General features: G+C 34.8%; 3 protein-coding genes across 3 annotated transcripts; 1 reads left to right on the top strand and 2 right to left on the bottom strand.

The window, feature by feature from the left end:
* Window positions 1-794: 794 nt before the first annotated feature.
* On the top strand, window positions 795-2,982 carry LOC134245240 (putative nuclease HARBI1). The gene is made up of 5 exons (XM_062727516.1): window positions 795-1,363; window positions 1,818-1,930; window positions 2,213-2,324; window positions 2,427-2,616; window positions 2,790-2,982. The coding sequence occupies exons 1-5, from the start codon at window positions 931-933 to the stop codon at window positions 2,980-2,982; spliced, it is 1,041 nt and encodes a 346-aa protein (XP_062583500.1). The 5' UTR covers window positions 795-930.
* An 832-nt stretch (window positions 2,983-3,814) lies between these two features.
* On the bottom strand, window positions 3,815-6,863 carry LOC134245233 (uncharacterized). Its single transcript, XM_062727509.1, has 4 exons — window positions 6,407-6,863; window positions 5,426-5,490; window positions 4,295-4,450; window positions 3,815-4,200 (listed from the first exon to the last, which is right to left on the bottom strand). The coding sequence occupies exons 1-4, from the start codon at window positions 6,616-6,618 to the stop codon at window positions 3,815-3,817; spliced, it is 819 nt and encodes a 272-aa protein (XP_062583493.1). The 5' UTR covers window positions 6,619-6,863.
* Window positions 6,864-14,620: 7,757 nt separating this feature from the next.
* Window positions 14,621-17,343, bottom strand: LOC134245258 (casein kinase I). Its single transcript, XM_062727558.1, has one exon. It carries the CDS (start codon window positions 17,190-17,192, stop codon window positions 16,221-16,223), a length of 972 nt encoding a protein of 323 aa, XP_062583542.1. The 5' UTR covers window positions 17,193-17,343; the 3' UTR covers window positions 14,621-16,220.
* Between the last annotated feature and the right edge of the window lie 27 nt (window positions 17,344-17,370).

Raw genomic sequence — 17,370 nt, 5'->3', positions numbered from 1 at the left:
ATCTTAACACTAGGAATAAAATACACGCGAGTGACCCGGAATAGGAGATGACCCGGAATTGGCTACTCCACTGTATCATGTGTGTACTGCTTAACATGATAACCATTCATTGTATTTATCAAACACATTTTTTAATTTAAATAGAAAAAAAGAATTGGTAGCATAATTAAAAATGCGTATTTTAAAATTCAAAGGGTGAATCAACTGACATTAATACAAACCCTTTCACACTTGATCAGAACTGCAAATACACTGGTAACTCATAAATTGTTGAAGCCATCAAAAATAGAAATGATGAAATTTTATGAGATTCAGAACAAAGCACCCTGAGACGTTGTCGTCACTAAGGGTTTAAAGTGAAGGTGAATGAAACACAATGTTTCGTTCTTAACTTACCTGTTCTTTGAAATACTGCAAAAGATGTGTTGCTTGATGTTTTGATCAAGTTCAGCAAATCATGCGATGATCAGCCCTTTTGAATTTCCCGAAATTGTTTGTGAGATAATCGTTCATTGGTTCGCGCAGAATATAAGGGTAGGACCGAATATGATAAGACCGATTTATTCCGGAATACCAAATTTATTTCAAAAAACACGATTTCATGTTCATGTATATTTATTCACATTTGTTGATTGATTTTAATATATTCTAAATTTTGTCGGTCATTGAATGATCAATTCACAACACAAAAATTCTTCAAAATCCTTAAATACCTTTAATATATTCCACTTCCAGTTTATCGAGGTGACCTCAATCTACTAAGTATAAAACTCAGGCTCAACTCTGACAAAATGCTCAAACCCATAATCTCAGCCTCAAGTCACCGCCACCAAATATTTGAGTACATACTCAAGTCAAAAATTTGATTACGTACTCAAATTATTGGAGGTAGATCTTTACCTTTCTCAAGTAAATACTCAAGCAATACAAATGGCTGCTCACAGACGACATAAACGGCGCCGCAGGCGACAAATGCGACGTATTCGTAGAATTTCAAAAAGAGTAATACGAGACCGAATGAATCCATTAGAGATATATTCTGAGGATGAGATTTTTGATAGGTATAGGTTTAGAACACCAACTATCTTATATATTTTGGACAAAATCAGTCCAGCAATTATGCATAATACGACGAAGAACAGTGCCTTACCTCCAATCCTGCAGATTCTCACCTGCCTGAGGTTCCTAGCAACGGGGGCGTTTCACAGACTGGTCGGGGACAGCATTGGAGTGTCTGAAACAACTACTGGAAGATGTTGTCGATCAGTCTGTGATGCTATAGTTCATTTGCTGGCAGATTGTATCACCTTCCCCAAGGGTAACCGTGCCAGAGAAACAAAACAACAATTTTTGAAAATAGCAGGTAAAAAAAAACCCGCATCTTCCCAATGAAATCAAATTATCAATGTTCTTTTCATTTTTCGTCTGCATTGTACTTTCGGTTTTGTTTTTCAAAGAAAGACAACTCCAATGAACAGACAACTCGTACAAGTTTACTACCTCAAAGGCTTAGGTGCCTGTTATGTGTTCGTACTCTTTAGATTGCATGACAAGTCAAATAATAAGAAATATATCTACTCAAATAACTTAAATAAAAGGCTTTTTTCATATGGACGGCACAGGCTTTTATGGTTTGAAAACATTCAACATGTAAGAGATACTTATAGAACTACACAAACGGTTAAGGTTTACGTAGTTTCATTCATGTGTCATAAGAAAAAATATAGGCCTACCTTTTTATTTATTTTTTTAAAATCCGAAAAAAATGAGTTAGACTTATCATGCATGCTTTGATTTAATTTGATCTTTTCTTATAGGATTTCCAAACGTTTTAGGGTGTGTTGATGGCACATTTATTGGAATTATTGCCCCTAATGAGAACGAACCTGATTATGTCAATCGTAAAGGTTTCCATTCGTTGAACGTACAGGTATATTTTTTGCGATGTTTAAAAAAATGTGCACGGATTTAAGACTTTTTTTTAGAGTGAGAATTAATCATTAAAGAAAAAAGTTGTCCAAATCCTACTTGTTAAATAAAGAGAAGGGGGTTCAAAGTCGCTTCATTAATCTTATTACTGTAAAACACTGGAGGTTGCTCCATCAATTCTGTGCATGTTGATGTCGATTAATTAACGCACATTTTAAAAATCAAGCAGCCTCAATATTGTCCTTGTATAATTATGTTTCGTTTTATATTAAATTTTTTAAAGGCTGTTTGCGATGCCAACTTCAGAATTACAAGTATTTGTGCGAAATGGCCTGGCAGCGTTCACGACAGCCGAATATGGCGCGAATCTGCATTGTGTCAGAAATTTGAGAATGGTACAGTACTTGTTTTGCAATCACTTTCCTATCATTTCAAAAACACAAAACCAATGAATTATTTGCATTTTTAGAGTGTAATTCTGTATTACATCTTAATAGGTGAATATAACGGATTTCTACTCGGAGATTCTGGTTATCCGTGTAAAAGGTATCTCATGACACCGTTTCTGAATCCTTCTACTGTCCCACAACAGAGATTCAATGCATCACTTTATAAAACGAGGGTACTAGTGGAACAAACGTTTGGAATTTTGAAGCGCAGATTTTCGTGCCTACAAGGGGTACTAAGGTGTTTGGCATTTGAAAATTAAAAAAAAAAGAATAATTTAAAAAACCTGTTTAAAAGAGACCGTTGAACTTAATCAGTATTTTGCATTCAATTATTTCATTTTGTCAGTCGGGACAAAGAATAAATCAACAACCGTTAATTGGAGAAATAATCTGTAATCTATTCTATATCAGGACAGACCCACGTCAAGCTACGAGGTACATCGTTGCTTGTGCAATATTGCACAACATTGGAATAGACAGGGGTGATATCGTAGATTGTAGACAAGATGAAGTTCAACTGCTTGGTGGAAACGACAATGCATTACATGTAGTTGGTGATGGATTAAACATGCGCAATCACATAGTGGATACGTATTTCACTTAAGTAAGATATTTTATTACCTATACAAAACTCGCAAAGGGGTACCTGTGCGAAACGAAATAGAAACGAAACGAACTGAAGCGAAACGAAATCTGCCGAAGCGAAACGGAATCACAACGAAACGAAACAAAACTGTCAAAATGTTTCCCTAGTAGTGATGTATATATTTACACGAAGGAACTGCTGAGAGCTGCAAATATGTGCGAGCATACTATGCATGCATAATATTTCAGTATATTTAGTATTTTCTAATTTTTATGTCTTACTCTCATTTTCAGTCCTTATTCGTCCACATGTACATGTATACAAGATACAAGATATTTTATTTACCAATTAAGGGCCCCGAGGGGCATTTCAACATACATAAATGTACAATTTAAACATTCTCTCTTTTTTTTATAACAATATAATTAATTTTTTTAAACAGTTATATAGATGACCAAGTTACATGGAAAGGGGGGGTCCATACCCCAAGTGCTTGTAATTCTGATAGTTTGGTTTGCTTTCGGTAGGTTTCGTTTTTATTTCTATTCGTTAGGCCTTGATTTCGTTTCATTTCGGAAGATGTGGCGTTTTAATTGTTTCATTTTATTTTTATTTCGTTTCACATTTTACAGGTACCCTTCGCCAGATAAGATATAAGATTTCACAACACAGTATTAAATGCTGTTATGCCTTAAAAATAGCCTTTGGCAATAATTAACAGATAAATGTTAACGTTATATGTATTAGTATTTATTTTTACCAGTATTATAGGTTTCATGTAATTTTTTTCTTAAATACAGTCATGTACATTTAATTTTCCAAGAAAATTACACTCGTAATTGAAACAACGTTACAATTCATTACCCAGACTTGGATTACTTGTATAAATAATCGAATTCGGATATCGCTCCTCGAACTGACGGACCAAAAACGCCTTCTTAATTTCAATGAACTCCTTTTCTGCCTGTAGTTTCTGCTTTTCAATTATCAATTTCTCAATTTGGAGCTTAATTTTTTTATTATCCAGTTTCATATTCTCCAAATCTTCTTCTTCATACGCATCCTTGATTCCCTTTCTCTTTGGCTTTTTAGAAGAGACTTGATGGCCAGTGGCTGCAGTCTTGGGGGTAGCAGACTCAGAGATGGCAGAAGATGTACAGACAGAAGATGTACAGGCGGCAGAAGATGTGCAGGCGGCAGAAGATGTACAGACAGAAGCCGTGCCGTTGTCAATTTCTGTTAAATTTATACATAGAATTTTAAATTTTTGTGAAATAAGAAGGTTGAGCAAAATTTGAAATAGAAAGCTTCATCTTATTTTTGTTTGTACCATCAGTTGCGTCTGTGTCTATTCCATCCGGCAGTCCGCATATCTGTGGTCGCCCTTCAAAGGCTTGCATCAATGCGTCCTCGGAAGCTGTTAGGGAAGAAGGCGCCGGACCACCGCCTGTCTTTGGCCTTCTCAACATGTCAATCTTTTCTTTACCTGGGTCAATACATGTCCTCTTAATTTATTTTAAATATGTCTTTAGAAATTTGCATTTATTGAGCAGGCATAGATAAGACAAATCAGTTACGAAAGCCCATTTTGCTCATTTTCGTAGGTTAAAAGAATTTGCGAATAAACTTGTAACTTTAACGTTAGAGCGAAACTTTCGTGTTATAACGGGAAACTTTTGCTGTTTAACCAAGACATTTGCATAAGTCTCCTCTTTCTTCTTTGTGATCTAGTTTATTCAACACAATGAAGATTAAAGGCTATCTTTATCTTGGACCATCACAAGCAATAATTATAAGTTTTCTTGCAACTGAGTGTGTCTTTCCTGTTTCTAAATCTCCTTATAACGTGAAAAAATATTTTTTAACCTACGAAAATGAGCCCAACGATTTTTCGTACATTTTCATTCATCCAGGAAAAATGTAATTTGCCTCATTCATGCAACAATGTCCCATTCCAGTTTACTGTTTACTATACTTTAACGAAAACAACAACTTTATAAAAATTGTGACGATGGTATTACCTTTCATGTATATAACAGTAAACTGTATTTCTCAGCACGTATCACAGGCGGTGGGGGGGGGGGGGTCCCTTTTCCAGACATAACGTTATACTATAGAAATTAATTGAGCAATAAAAGTTAGGTCCCCCCCCCCCCCCCGTTACGCTCTCCCAAATAGGATTTTCGAGTTTGGATATTCCTTTTTTCTCTCTCTTTCTCTCCCTTCTCTCTCTGACTACCCCTCCCAAAATTTCAGAAACGATGATACGAAACCGTTTCCGTTTTGCATAAACTTGAACCAAAATGATAACAACAATGATAACAATAAACGTTCGATGAAGTTTTGTACTGACAAAAAAAAAAAACAAATGGAAATCATCAGAACAAATTAAAAATAATCATCAAAAGTCTAAATGAAACCTACAAGAATTAAACGACTAGATTAAAAAAAAAATTGATACCTCTTTGTTTGATGTTGTTAAATTTCTTCTTTACTGTGTCGTTGTCTCTGTCATTTTTGTAGCTTCTACAACACCATCATTTTGAATATCAACCGCCCGAGAGTATTTAGAAAAGTAAGCCATCGAAAAAAAATCAGAAGAATAAGGAAACATTTAATAGCGACTTTGGTGTTCAAAGCGATATTTTCTATATGTATACAATAATAATTACATGTAATAGAATACTTCAAAAAATGCTTTAACCTAATTTAAGACCACAGAACATAACTGGAAAAATTGGGGGGGGGGGGGGGGGGGGGACTGGTCAGACAATCGTATGAGAAAACTATGGATAACTATTATTTTTAGTCAGAAGTTTATTGAGATCGCCAATTAGGACGTATCAAAAAGTATCACTGAATCCCATGTAACGAATGCTGAGTGAGCATATTGTATAATTTGATTTGTTATAAATTATTGTTAAATGAATTGTTAATTAATTATATCAATTTCAATGAATTTAATCCTTATAACGAATTTAATCCGTTTCTAAAAATTGTTGAATTCATTACAGCAATTTAAAAATTCTTTGTATAAGCAATTATAAGAATTTATAAATTCATAATGAAATGGATAGAAAATTCTTATTTATATACAACGAATCAAATGTGAAATGTTTTCATTCTTGTCTGTTAATCTTCTGCGATCTAAAACGTTTTCTTTAAAAAAAAAACCGCATCGTATTTTTTAAACTTTAGATCTAATATACAACTGCACATCAATGGATGTCAAACCGTCACGTTCCAAACAGTATTGGGTCGAAATGAATAGTTACCCATGTAAAGATTGAAGGGAGATAACTACTAAACTTTATTTACAACAGGTCCGCGTTACAGTGAGTTGGAAAGGAAAAGTTAAGTAAAAACTTAATAAGCTATAATATTTTTTAAGTGTAGGAAAATTAAATGTTTTGATTGAATATGCAACAACAACAGAACTTACAAGTTAAGGGTTTCTGCGATGGATTTCCACGTAGATTCTTTCAATTTGCCATGTTTACCCTTCACCCCCGAACCCTTCATTTTACCGAAGAGGGTCTCTTCATACTTCAAAACCTCTTCTATTAGGAGGATCTCCTCCTCTGAAGTCCAATTGGTGCCCCTTTTCTTAGAATTATTTTGTTCTGTCGGGAGTTTTACTTCGACAAGCTCCATGTTTGTGAATAAAACAAACAAACAAAGCAGACGGCAATACCTGTTTATTACGTAACAAACATTTCATCAAATTTTGTGTACTTCGTATATTTCGTGAGACCGCTTACATCATTGAAAAAAATTGACTGAGTATGTACTCAGTAGAGTTGAGAACCTAAAAATTCATATTCAACAGAGTACATACTCAACTATGTTGGTGGTGGTGATTTGAGAATGTCCTCTGTTGAGGATGGCCTCAACGCTTGAGTAGTGAATTGAGGCTGAGTACTGTATAATTTTGGTGGCGGCGGGGCCTGTACTCATTACAAACCCTTACAATCATAAGCATATTCATATTTTAGAGGTGTTGCAATTAATCTGATGCTCAAAAACTCCAAGGATTTTTTTAGAAACTTTAAAATCACATTTTTTTCTATGTTTTTTTTCTATAATTTACGAAACAATTCGTTATAATGATTGAGTTAAAATCTAGACTTGCTGATATCATATATCTGCAAGGTGTCCATGGTATCTTCGATATGAAAGGAACAATTTTTCTCATCATGTGATTGATCATAAGCAAAAAATAATTCATTAAAAACCACTCTAATTGTACACGCGTATGTACCCTGAACAATAATATCTTATGCAATCTTCGGAGACCAACTTTTCCAACAACCTGTTGGAATTCCCATGGGCACTTGTTGTGCTCCTCATTGGCTAACCTTTTTTTATGTTCCTTTAAAGTAGAAATTTTTTTTTTAAATCGACTTGAAAAGTCGAAAACATTTACTGTGTCCTTCAGTTCGACATTTGGTATACTGACGATGTTTTATAGTTATTTTTACTTATATATGTCAATTCGATATATTACAGTGAACTTGAAATAAAAGAAACCATTGAATCTGTCACATCTGTTTCATAGTAGTATTCGGATGTTTTACTGACTATAGTCGATAACGAAAAGCTAAAAACTAAACTGAATGACAAGAGAGATGACTTAATTCAGCTTTTCCATTGTAAAATTTCTTTATTTGTGCACGTTTGGTAATATATTCGAATTCCACGATCACCTGCTAACGGCGTTGTTGTCTCTCAACTTATCCGCTGCTTGCTGAGTACGATAATTTTTACAACGAGGCATGGTGCTAAACTGATGAGCTGATGTACAGATATTTCAAAACTAACCTCGTTTTTCAGCATTTCACAAATTCTTTGTTAGTTATAATGACCTATAGTTAGCAAGTGCATGTATGGCCATGCAATCATTGAGTAACTTCGAAGATTCCGGGTATATAGTTTTGCCATGTCCGTCTGTCTCTCTGTCTTTTCATCTGTTTGTCCGCAAAACTCATAACTTTAATTTGAATTGATGGGGTTATGATTTTCATATTTCCCAGGTGTATTCTTTGTGACAAGACTTTTCTTTAAATACCACCAAATTTGACCTCTTGGCATTGGAGTTTGACCTACTTTTACAAAAAATTATCACGCTTTAAACTTGGTCGTAACTTTTGAACAGTTGGTGCTAGGTCTTTCATCATGTTTCATGCTTCACATGTGTATTCATTGTAACAAGACCTTTCAGTGGGTATAAATATTTTTGACCTTGACCTCAAAGTTTGACCCACTTTTTAAAAACTTTAACCCTGGCCATAACTTTTGAACAGTAAGAACTAAGGCTTTCATATTTCAAAGGTGTATTCCTTGTGACAAGACCTTTCTTTCTGGTACCAACAATTTTGACCTTTTGACCTTGACCTTGAAGTGCATTTGAATGCAATTGAAACAAGATGTGTTGGTGAATTACCGTATGGAAGCTAATGGGGAGGGTTGAAATTTCTCAATGCGAGTTAAACTCCAATGGAAGCATTTCTCGCACGGAAGACACCTGTGAATATGAAAGCCCTAGTACTTACGGTTCAAAAGTTACGGACAAGGTTAAAGTTTTTAAAAGTAGACCAAACTGTAAGGTCAAGGTCAAAAGGACAAATATTTTTACAAACAATGAAAGGCTCGTCACATTAAATACACATGTTAAGTATGAAAGCCCTATCACTATTCAAAAGTTATGGCTAAACTCCAATGTCAAGAGGTCAAATTTGGCTGTACCAAAAGAAAGATCTTGTCACAAGGGAATTAGGAATATACTGGTGAAATATGAAAGCCATAGCGCCATCCATTCAAAAGTTGTGAACAACGTTCAAGTTTTTGCGAACAAACAGACAGACGGACGTACAGGGCAAAAATTACATAGCCCCGAATTTTCGATTACGGGGGCATAAAAATTCAACTCTCGTCATAAGCTGCCAAATTATATACGGGGGGATCAGTGTTCCACAAACACATCTTGTCTTTATACTGACTACGAAACCTATTAAGGAATAACTGTCTTATTTTCCGATTTCATGATGTGATCAATCTATTGGCTTGCGTGATAATTTGCATAAAATGCATAAAATTATCACACAAGCCAATCGATTGATCATCGTCATGAAATAAAAAAATAAGACAGTTATTCCTTATATATATTTACATGCTCTTGATTCCGCCAATCCACGTGCTACAAGTCCTGCTTCTGTCTAACTATTTGTCCCGCCCTGCATGTGATCTTTTTTAACCGCGCCTTTTGATGAACCATGGGGTACATTGATGGAGAAATAAATTACATTTACTAATTGTAATTTTATCTCGGACATATAGACATTGGAAATGTAAATATTCCTTGATCAATTGATAGGGCTCACGGCAGGTGTGATCAATCAGAGAATGCTTACTCATCCTAGGCACCTGATCCCACTGGGATTTCCAGGGATCCGTGTGTTATGCTTTCTTCACTGATTTGTTTTGTTTATTGATTTCTAGATCGATCGCTGTTCCCTATCTTCACATTTTACATTTCAATCTTTGATAAAGGACCAAGCTCTCCTAATCTTCTCAAAAATTAGAATTGATATAGGGATTTGGGGTTGATATGCTAAGAATTTAGGTACGTACGTGTGTAAGGTTTTTTATGAGAGTCAGACTAGTTATAATATAGGTGGAGAAAAATAGCATCTGGAGTTGCATGATAACTTAGTTTTACATTTCAGAATCATGTACATGTATATGATGTTTTCTTTTGTAAATAAAATGTTGTTGAAATCGAATCAGTTGAGAGATTTGTATGCTGCATGTAGCAATATGAAAGAATTTCACAAATTCCCCACATGATCGGAGATTCGGGGAAATATTTTTGGTCCGCCCGTCTGGCTTTCTATTTGTTGAGCTCTTCATCCGCAAAAAATAAATAAATAAATAAATGAATGAATAAAATATAACATTCCCATGACTTTTGAGTAGTCATTGTGAGCGCTTTGATATTTATATTCTAGTGTTTGTGTATTCCTTTCGGACTCATAATGATCTATAAGGACGTAACATCGTTTCTTAAAGTGGGGAGGGGGGATAAGCCTGTGAAAAAATTCAGATTACCTGGGAAAAAAATTGACAAGCAAACTTGAAAATCTCATTTCGTAGTGGGGGTGGGGGGTCCAACTTTTTCCAGTACCATTTTTTTACTCAAACATGCTACATTAACCTTATTTGACTTTACTACAACAAAAAAGGGGATGGAGTTACCTGTCTTTTCTATAGGTAAAAAAAATGTCTGAAAAGGGGGGGGGGGGGGCAAGTCCAAGGATCTTAGAGATCTTCCTTGACGCATTTATGTCATCTTCAGGGATCAGCTAGGTCTTCCAAGGAACAATTGGTATTCCTATGGTCACTAATTTAATCCTTTTTTAGCTTACCTGTGTTTATTTTCCTATAATAGAGAAATAAAAGACATGCGCGGATCTGGAGGGGTGTCGGGAACCACCCCCACCCCACCCCCAAAAATGGTTTTTGCAGAGTTTTAAAATGTATATACTAAAACAAATAAAGTTGACCTTAGACCCCCACCTAGAAACCCCTCCCCTCCTGACCCTTCCTCCAATACGCAAATATGTGCTGAGTTTCTATGAAAAGAACTAGGTTTCTAGGTATGAAGCTGTAAAAGTCATAGCTGCAGATCTGTAGCGTTAGATATATTATTTGTCTATGTCCATAACGCTACATATCCCGTAACGCAAAATAGGTGCAATTTACGGCGCAATATTTTTTGCGCAATTTTGGGGAGAATATCTCCACTTTCCAACATTGGTACCGGTCAATTAACTACAGTGTACCTTTCACTCCCCAATTCTAGGAACATTATTAAACTAATCTGTATATTTTATTCATCTATCTACCCTTTATAGTCGTCTCTACAAGTGATAAACTCGCTTGATTAAAATTATATATCATATTGCTGAAAATTCACTTCAAGCGAGTTTAATTTATTGCCTGTAGAGACAACTATAATTGGTTGGGAGGTGGATAAAATATACATATTGGCTACAGAATGTGTCTAGAATTAAGGATTGAGAGGTAATTGATTGACCAATGCTAGAAAGTGAAGAAATTCTCCCCAAAATGCGCAAAAAATATTGCGCGGTTAATTGCACCTTTTTGCATTACGCGATCTGTAGCGTCATTCGGCTCACCTCGGCTGACTACGGTACCCTACATCAAATGTTTGATGTAATCGGCCGAGGTGTGCCGAATGCTGTAGCGTTATGGTCAAAGACAAATATATAAAACCATAACGCTACAGATCTGCAGCTATTAATTAAAAGTCAATGACTATAACCCCCACCACTCTACGAAAAAACAGTTTTTTTAACGTTTGGGAAAGGAGTTTTTTGTTTGTTTGTTTTTTTTTTGCTTGTCAAAAAAATCTGTGGGTTGGATTTTTTTCCGACTGGGGTGGAAACCCCACCCCTGGAAAAAATTCCCGGATCCGCGCCTGAAAAACATCATGCACGAAGTTTGCCGCATCTCTTCTTTTTTGTGCTTTACTAAAAAGAACAACCAAATTTAAATAATTGTGTGTCTTAGTGGAGGCGATGACATTTTGTATCAAATATAAACGTCATATCACCTGTCATTCAAAAGTAATCCCCAAAGTACAAAATGTCAAACATGAAGGTCAAGAGGTCAAAATTATAGCATGTTCGGAAACATGGTCAAGTTCACACACAGCATAAAAAATCATGGTATATCTATATCCACTTTTTTAAAAATACAATACCACATTTCCTTCATATTACTTTACTTCAGTAAACTGTGGGGGGGGGGGGGGGGGGGGGCTTTTAAAATAACAATTTAAAAGGTAAGAGTAGTGTTTGGAAAATAAAGTAGGGGGGGGGCAGGCTTCCCTGTTGCAACGTGCCTGTTGTACACCGCTTCTGCGGAAGTGAGGGGACATTAAAATTAATTCATTCGTCTGTCAATCTGTCCATTTGTCACAAAAAAATTAACCTTGTGATAACTTTTTAATGAGAAAAGATAGTGCTTTCATATTTCACATGTACATTAACTCTGACCAGGCCTTTCCAAACATATACTGTGACTTTTGACCCCATGACCTAGACATTTGACATTAAATTGGTCGTAACGTTTGATTGAGGAGATAGAGCTTCATTATATGACATGTGAATAATCTGAGACGATACCTTTTAAAATAAAGTAATTTTTTTTTACCCGTGACCTTGAAGTTTGACCTTACTTTCAAAAATTAATGTTATCTTTCTTTTTAACTTTTGATTGAGAAGAGATATGACTTTCATTTTTGAAATGTGCATTTACTGTGACAAAATGTTTCTGAGCATGCTATTATTTTATACCCCTTGACTTTGACATTCGTGTTTGAGCTAATTAAAAAAATACGTTTGGTGATTACTTTTGATTGACATTTGATAGAGTGTTCATATTTGACACAATATGCCAAAAATAACGACATCCCATCCACTTAGACACCAAAAGCGGGGGGACCACCATTCTTTGAGTTTGCTTGTAAACGTTGTGATCCACTATCACCTGCATACTGTGTTTATTTCATGCTCAAGAGGATGCTCTGAGTACTATCAATTTTTAAAACTAGACAGGCTAGTAACAAGTAAGTTGATGTCACAGGAATTTTTCGTAAATTTGTGGTGTTCTTATGACCTTGTTGACAAATATAGCCAAACATTAGGTCATATTTTGGCTGATGTGCATGTTTCATACAAATTGATAGGGCTGGGCAATAATATCGATATTTCAATATATTGCAATACAATGACAAAAAATATCGTATCGCAATACGATTTTGTAATATCGATATATTGGCAATATGCTTAAATTAAGGAATTTTAGCATTAAATATAAAAATGGACTTATGAAAGTTTGTTATTAAGCCAAACAGTAAGTCAGAAGTTGTTTTGTGGGAACATTTCAGAGCATAACTTAAATGAAATCAACAAGATTTTTTTTTCGTGTTGGTTACTTATCATAGTTATGTACATTCTGCATGTAAATTAAAGTAAATATAGTAAGAAAATGCCATTTTTATTACATTGAAAATATTGCAATACATATCGCAATACAGTTAAAAATATCGCAATATATCGCAATACGAAATCTCGGGCCAATACCCAGCCCTACAAATTGATAGGTCTTTATTGTCCCCTGCTTTCTGCTAAAGCCAAGGGACATTAAGTCTCATTCGTCTGTCTGTCCCAAAATTAAACTTAAACATTGGTAATATTTTTTGAATGAGAAGAGATAGGACTTTCATATTAAGCATATGAAATTCATGCGTATAATCTGAGACAAGACCTTGCTAAATACACTACGATTTTTGACCTCGTGGCCTTGACATTTGACCTGCTTAAAAAAAAATTACTGTAAATTTGCAATAACTTTTGAATGAGAAGAGAAAGGGCTTTCATATTAAAACTGTATATTACCCGTAAAAAAGACATTTCTAAATTTACTATGATTTTTGAATTTGATGTTTGGCCCTACGTTTCAAAAACTTTCACCTTGGTCATAAATTTTGAACAAGAAGAGATGGGGCTTTCACATGTAAAGTAGCTGTGACAAGACCTTTCTAAATACACTATTGTGTTTTGTCCCATGACCCTGAACCTTCACCTACTTTTCAAAAATGTACCTTTTTCTTAATTTTTTTAAAGAGATAGGGCTTTCATATTTGGCATGTGCATTACTTGTGACAAGATATTTTTGAGCATGCTATGATTTCTGACCCTTGACCTTCATGGTTAACCTCTATATTTCCTAGGGTCTAAGTTTTAAGCGCTGTTCAAAGATTTGATTCCAAGACCAATTACTGTTCATTTTCTTCACCTCTTTCATTCTAATTAGCCTACATGATTTGGTGCACAGCTGACCTGCCCTGCCGGGATAAAGAGATCTTTTGTGATTGCAAGGGCAAAGACAGTTTGGCTATCAGCCTGGATAAGTCAGTTGGTAGAGCATCTGACAAGTTTATTTAGGGGCCCTGGGGTATTTTCACAGTCCAGCAGCTATACATTTCCTCCTTTCATGCTGCATATTTTGATGCGATTGTGTCTAAATTCTAAAACATTTTGTTCTCTCTTCTGAAAACAATGCTTGACCAGGCAGTTTACCACAAATGTTCAATCTGTGTATAAAATTTGATGACCATCAGTTTGAGATATTGGTTGCAAACATGAGACCATTGGTTTATTTTCCAACCCACCATCAACCAGATCTACCAACAAGGAGGTGGACAGCAATATGCCTCCTCTTCAACTGCAAGGGAGAATAAGATTATAAATTTTACTCAGATCAAAAGTTTGATGTCTGATAAAATAAATAAATAACATTCAATAGTAGGGACCGAGTCCCAAAAGTTTTTGTTTCTATGGATATGATTACACAATAAATGCATATTGTAGATGAGACTGGTATTTAAAATGATTCTTTTAATGAATAACAAAGGAAATATTAATATATCAAATTTCTATCAACGTTCATCATGTTCATAATATTTCATTTTGAAAGGGGTGGGGGTGGGTCTTGATAAAACCATTTGAATGTTAAGTTTTTTATCAGACATCGAACTTTTGACCATAAATTATCAAACCACGAAGAATTCACCACACAGAGGATTTTATTGGACTCTGATATCTCAAACATTACATTTGTGTTCAGACTTCTAGTTAATTTATAATACATTCAATTTCACTTTGACTCTCCATACAACCAGTAACAGACAGATGACATATAAATTAAAAACTCCAGATTTTGACCAAGTACTACAATACTTACAAATCATAAAAAAACAGTGATTATTTTAAAATCATTACGGATACCCAGGGCTTAGCTACAAAATGCATTCTTGTGTTAAAAAAGATAACAAAAATTACAGTATAAAGCCTACTTTGAAAAAGTGTTAAGGGGGAAAAAAAAGGTTGCTTTTGCCTAGTATGAATGAAATTTATTGGGGGAATATCTACCATAGTACAATACAAAACTACATCAAATATTACTTCTCCTAATGTGGGTGTTTACAACTAAATATTGTACTGTCGCTGTTAGTTTCTCAATAAATATAATCACAACAAATGTTATATGATTTTGACTTGTTCAACAAATAAAAAAAAAGGAATAACAGTGTTTAAGACCCTTTAAATATAGCATACATACTACTAAATTTCTCTCTCACACATTCAATTTTTTCTCTCATTCAATTTCTCTCTCTTTCTTCTACAGAGATCCCTATAACAAGTATAGCATGTATTACACGTAGCATAATGATCATTTTACCACATCAGAAAAAAAAAAAGAAGAAAAACAATTTGCACAAATCTTATCCTGCTAATGTTGACGCATATATCCAAACAAAATGAATAAATGACATAAAAATATTTCAATACCACGTTGACATTTTTTAACAGTCCACTTCAAACCAAACTTCTGACAAATAAAAAAGCAATATTATTATCGTAAATTAAGGATATTGTTATACAAAGACAAAGAAATTCTTATTTACATAATAATATTAATACATGTACAACAAGGAATTAGATTTTCTGCCATTGTGTACATTTTTTTCTGATGCAATTATGTATATTAATTTATCATCATGATCAAAAAAAAAAAAAACAACAACAAAATAATTCATTACAAAGACATTGGCTATCCAGTTTAATTTCAAAATCAGTTAAATTGCAAATTATAACAATGCTTCCCAGAAAAGGTGTGTTTTTGTAGAATTTTACAGTTAATTTTTCAATAAATTGTGTTAGAAAGAGAGAAACATTGTCATGACTACTACAATCATAATATTTAATAATAAAAGTTAGTTAAAAGCAAAGAAAGCATCTGCAGGAATTTACCAGCAAAAGCTCTAATATTAAAAAGCCAAAAAGCTTCCTTTTTTTACAACTATCATGTTGCCAAATTAACACAAATATCACCCAGCATTCATACACTGCTACAGATCTCGACTTTCCAACACCTGACCATTATCATTTTCAACCAAAATATCTCTATCTTCCACTATATGTTAACTTTTTTCCACACTAACATAAAACTAGTTGAAAAAGAGAATACAGATTTTACCAAATGTACTTTTCAACTTTAACAGAATTTTTCTCAGACATGCTTGAATATCATGAGCATTCTGTTCATTCTATCACATAAATTTTCTTAATTCATCTTAAGAATCCTTGTTCTCATCAAATGTTGCTTTAGCGGCCTGCGGTAGCAGCTGCTGTTGCTGTTGACTGAGCAACTTGTGCTGCTTTTTGTTTCAACATTGTCCAATCAAATGTGTAATCGTACTGATAATTCAGGGTTCGGAAGAGAATTCGGAATAGTTGCCGCAGGTACATGTAATCGGGAGCCTCTTCAAAGCGCAGTCCACGGCAATAGTTTAGATACATGGCAAACTCGGCTGGGAAACCTTTGCACAGAACTTCGACGGGTGTGGACATCTTTTTCTCACTGATTTTTTCATACTTTTGTTTCTTTGTGTTGGCTTTAAGTCCTTGCCATGGTAAACTACCACGGTTGAAGTACATCAAAACGTATCCAAGGGATTCCATGTCATCTCTTCGGCTTTGTTCAATTCCTAAATGTGCATTGATACTTGCATACCGGGCTGTTCCAGTGAGATTTTTGTCTTCTCTGTATGCGATGTGGGTGCGCGTTCGGCTATCTCTGTACTTTTTGGCCAATCCAAAGTCAATAAGGAAAACCTTGTTGCAATGGCGACCTATTCCCATGAGAAAGTTGTCTGGCTTGATATCTCTGTGGATGAAATTCTTGTTGTGGACATATTCAATTCGGCCTATCATTTGATCAGCAAGCATTAAAACGGTTTTCATTGTGAATCTTCGAGAACAGAAGTTGAAAAGATCTTCAAGACTTGGCCCCAACAGATCCATCACAAGGATATTGTAATCTTTTTCTTGGCCATACCAACGAATATGAGGAATTCCCACACCACCCTGAAGAATCTTATACAGTTTACTTTCATATAGTAATTGGGGGTGTCGAGCTTTGGTTGATTCAAGCTTTACAGCTACCTCTTCTCCATTTGTTATGTTGATACCAAGATAAATGTCTCCAAACGACCCACTGCCTATTTTTCTTACCAAACGATACTTTCCACCTACCAGGAACTCGCTTTTCTGATTTGATCCACCAGCGCTTTCCATCTTGAAGAAATTTATCACAATATTTTTATTACAGAGTCTTGAAAATGGGAAGAATTTTTGTCCCAAAATATGGTGATATTTTAGTTTGGCTCGGTTGCCATTTTGAGAGGGCTTGTCGTTGTCGTCGCAATAGATTACCCAGAATTCCAATTCCCACTCGACGAGCTACGCATGTGTA

The sequence above is a fragment of the Saccostrea cucullata genome, unplaced genomic scaffold (assembly GCF_032062105.1).
Source record: "Saccostrea cucullata isolate Sc308-1 unplaced genomic scaffold, CSIRO_AGI_Scuc_v1 ctg274, whole genome shotgun sequence".
Classification (NCBI taxonomy): Eukaryota; Metazoa; Mollusca; class Bivalvia; order Ostreida; family Ostreidae; genus Saccostrea; species Saccostrea cuccullata.
Note: the sequence above shows the minus strand (reverse complement) of the source record. Positions and strands in the feature narration are given on the sequence as shown.

What these genes read in the sequence shown, in the direction of transcription:
- LOC134245233 (XM_062727509.1), bottom strand. Translation starts at nt 6,618, where the DNA reads ATGGAGCTTGTCGAAGTAAAACTCCCGACAGAACAAAATAATTCTAAG. An exon ending in TAACAACATCAAACAAAGAG is followed by an intron (nt 4,451 to 5,425) that starts GTATCAATTTTT and finishes GTATTGACCCAG; the next exon opens with GTAAAGAAAAGATTGACATG. An exon ending in AGACACAGACGCAACTGATG is followed by an intron (nt 4,201 to 4,294) that starts GTACAAACAAAA and finishes TAAATTTAACAG; the next exon opens with AAATTGACAACGGCACGGCT.
- LOC134245258 (XM_062727558.1), bottom strand. Translation starts at nt 17,192, where the DNA reads ATGGAAAGCGCTGGTGGATCAAATCAGAAAAGCGAGTTCCTGGTAGGT.
- LOC134245240 (XM_062727516.1), top strand. Translation starts at nt 931, where the DNA reads ATGGCTGCTCACAGACGACATAAACGGCGCCGCAGGCGACAAATGCGA. An exon ending in TCCATTCGTTGAACGTACAG is followed by an intron (nt 1,931 to 2,212) that starts GTATATTTTTTG and finishes AATTTTTTAAAG; the next exon opens with GCTGTTTGCGATGCCAACTT. An exon ending in GTGTCAGAAATTTGAGAATG is followed by an intron (nt 2,325 to 2,426) that starts GTACAGTACTTG and finishes ACATCTTAATAG; the next exon opens with GTGAATATAACGGATTTCTA.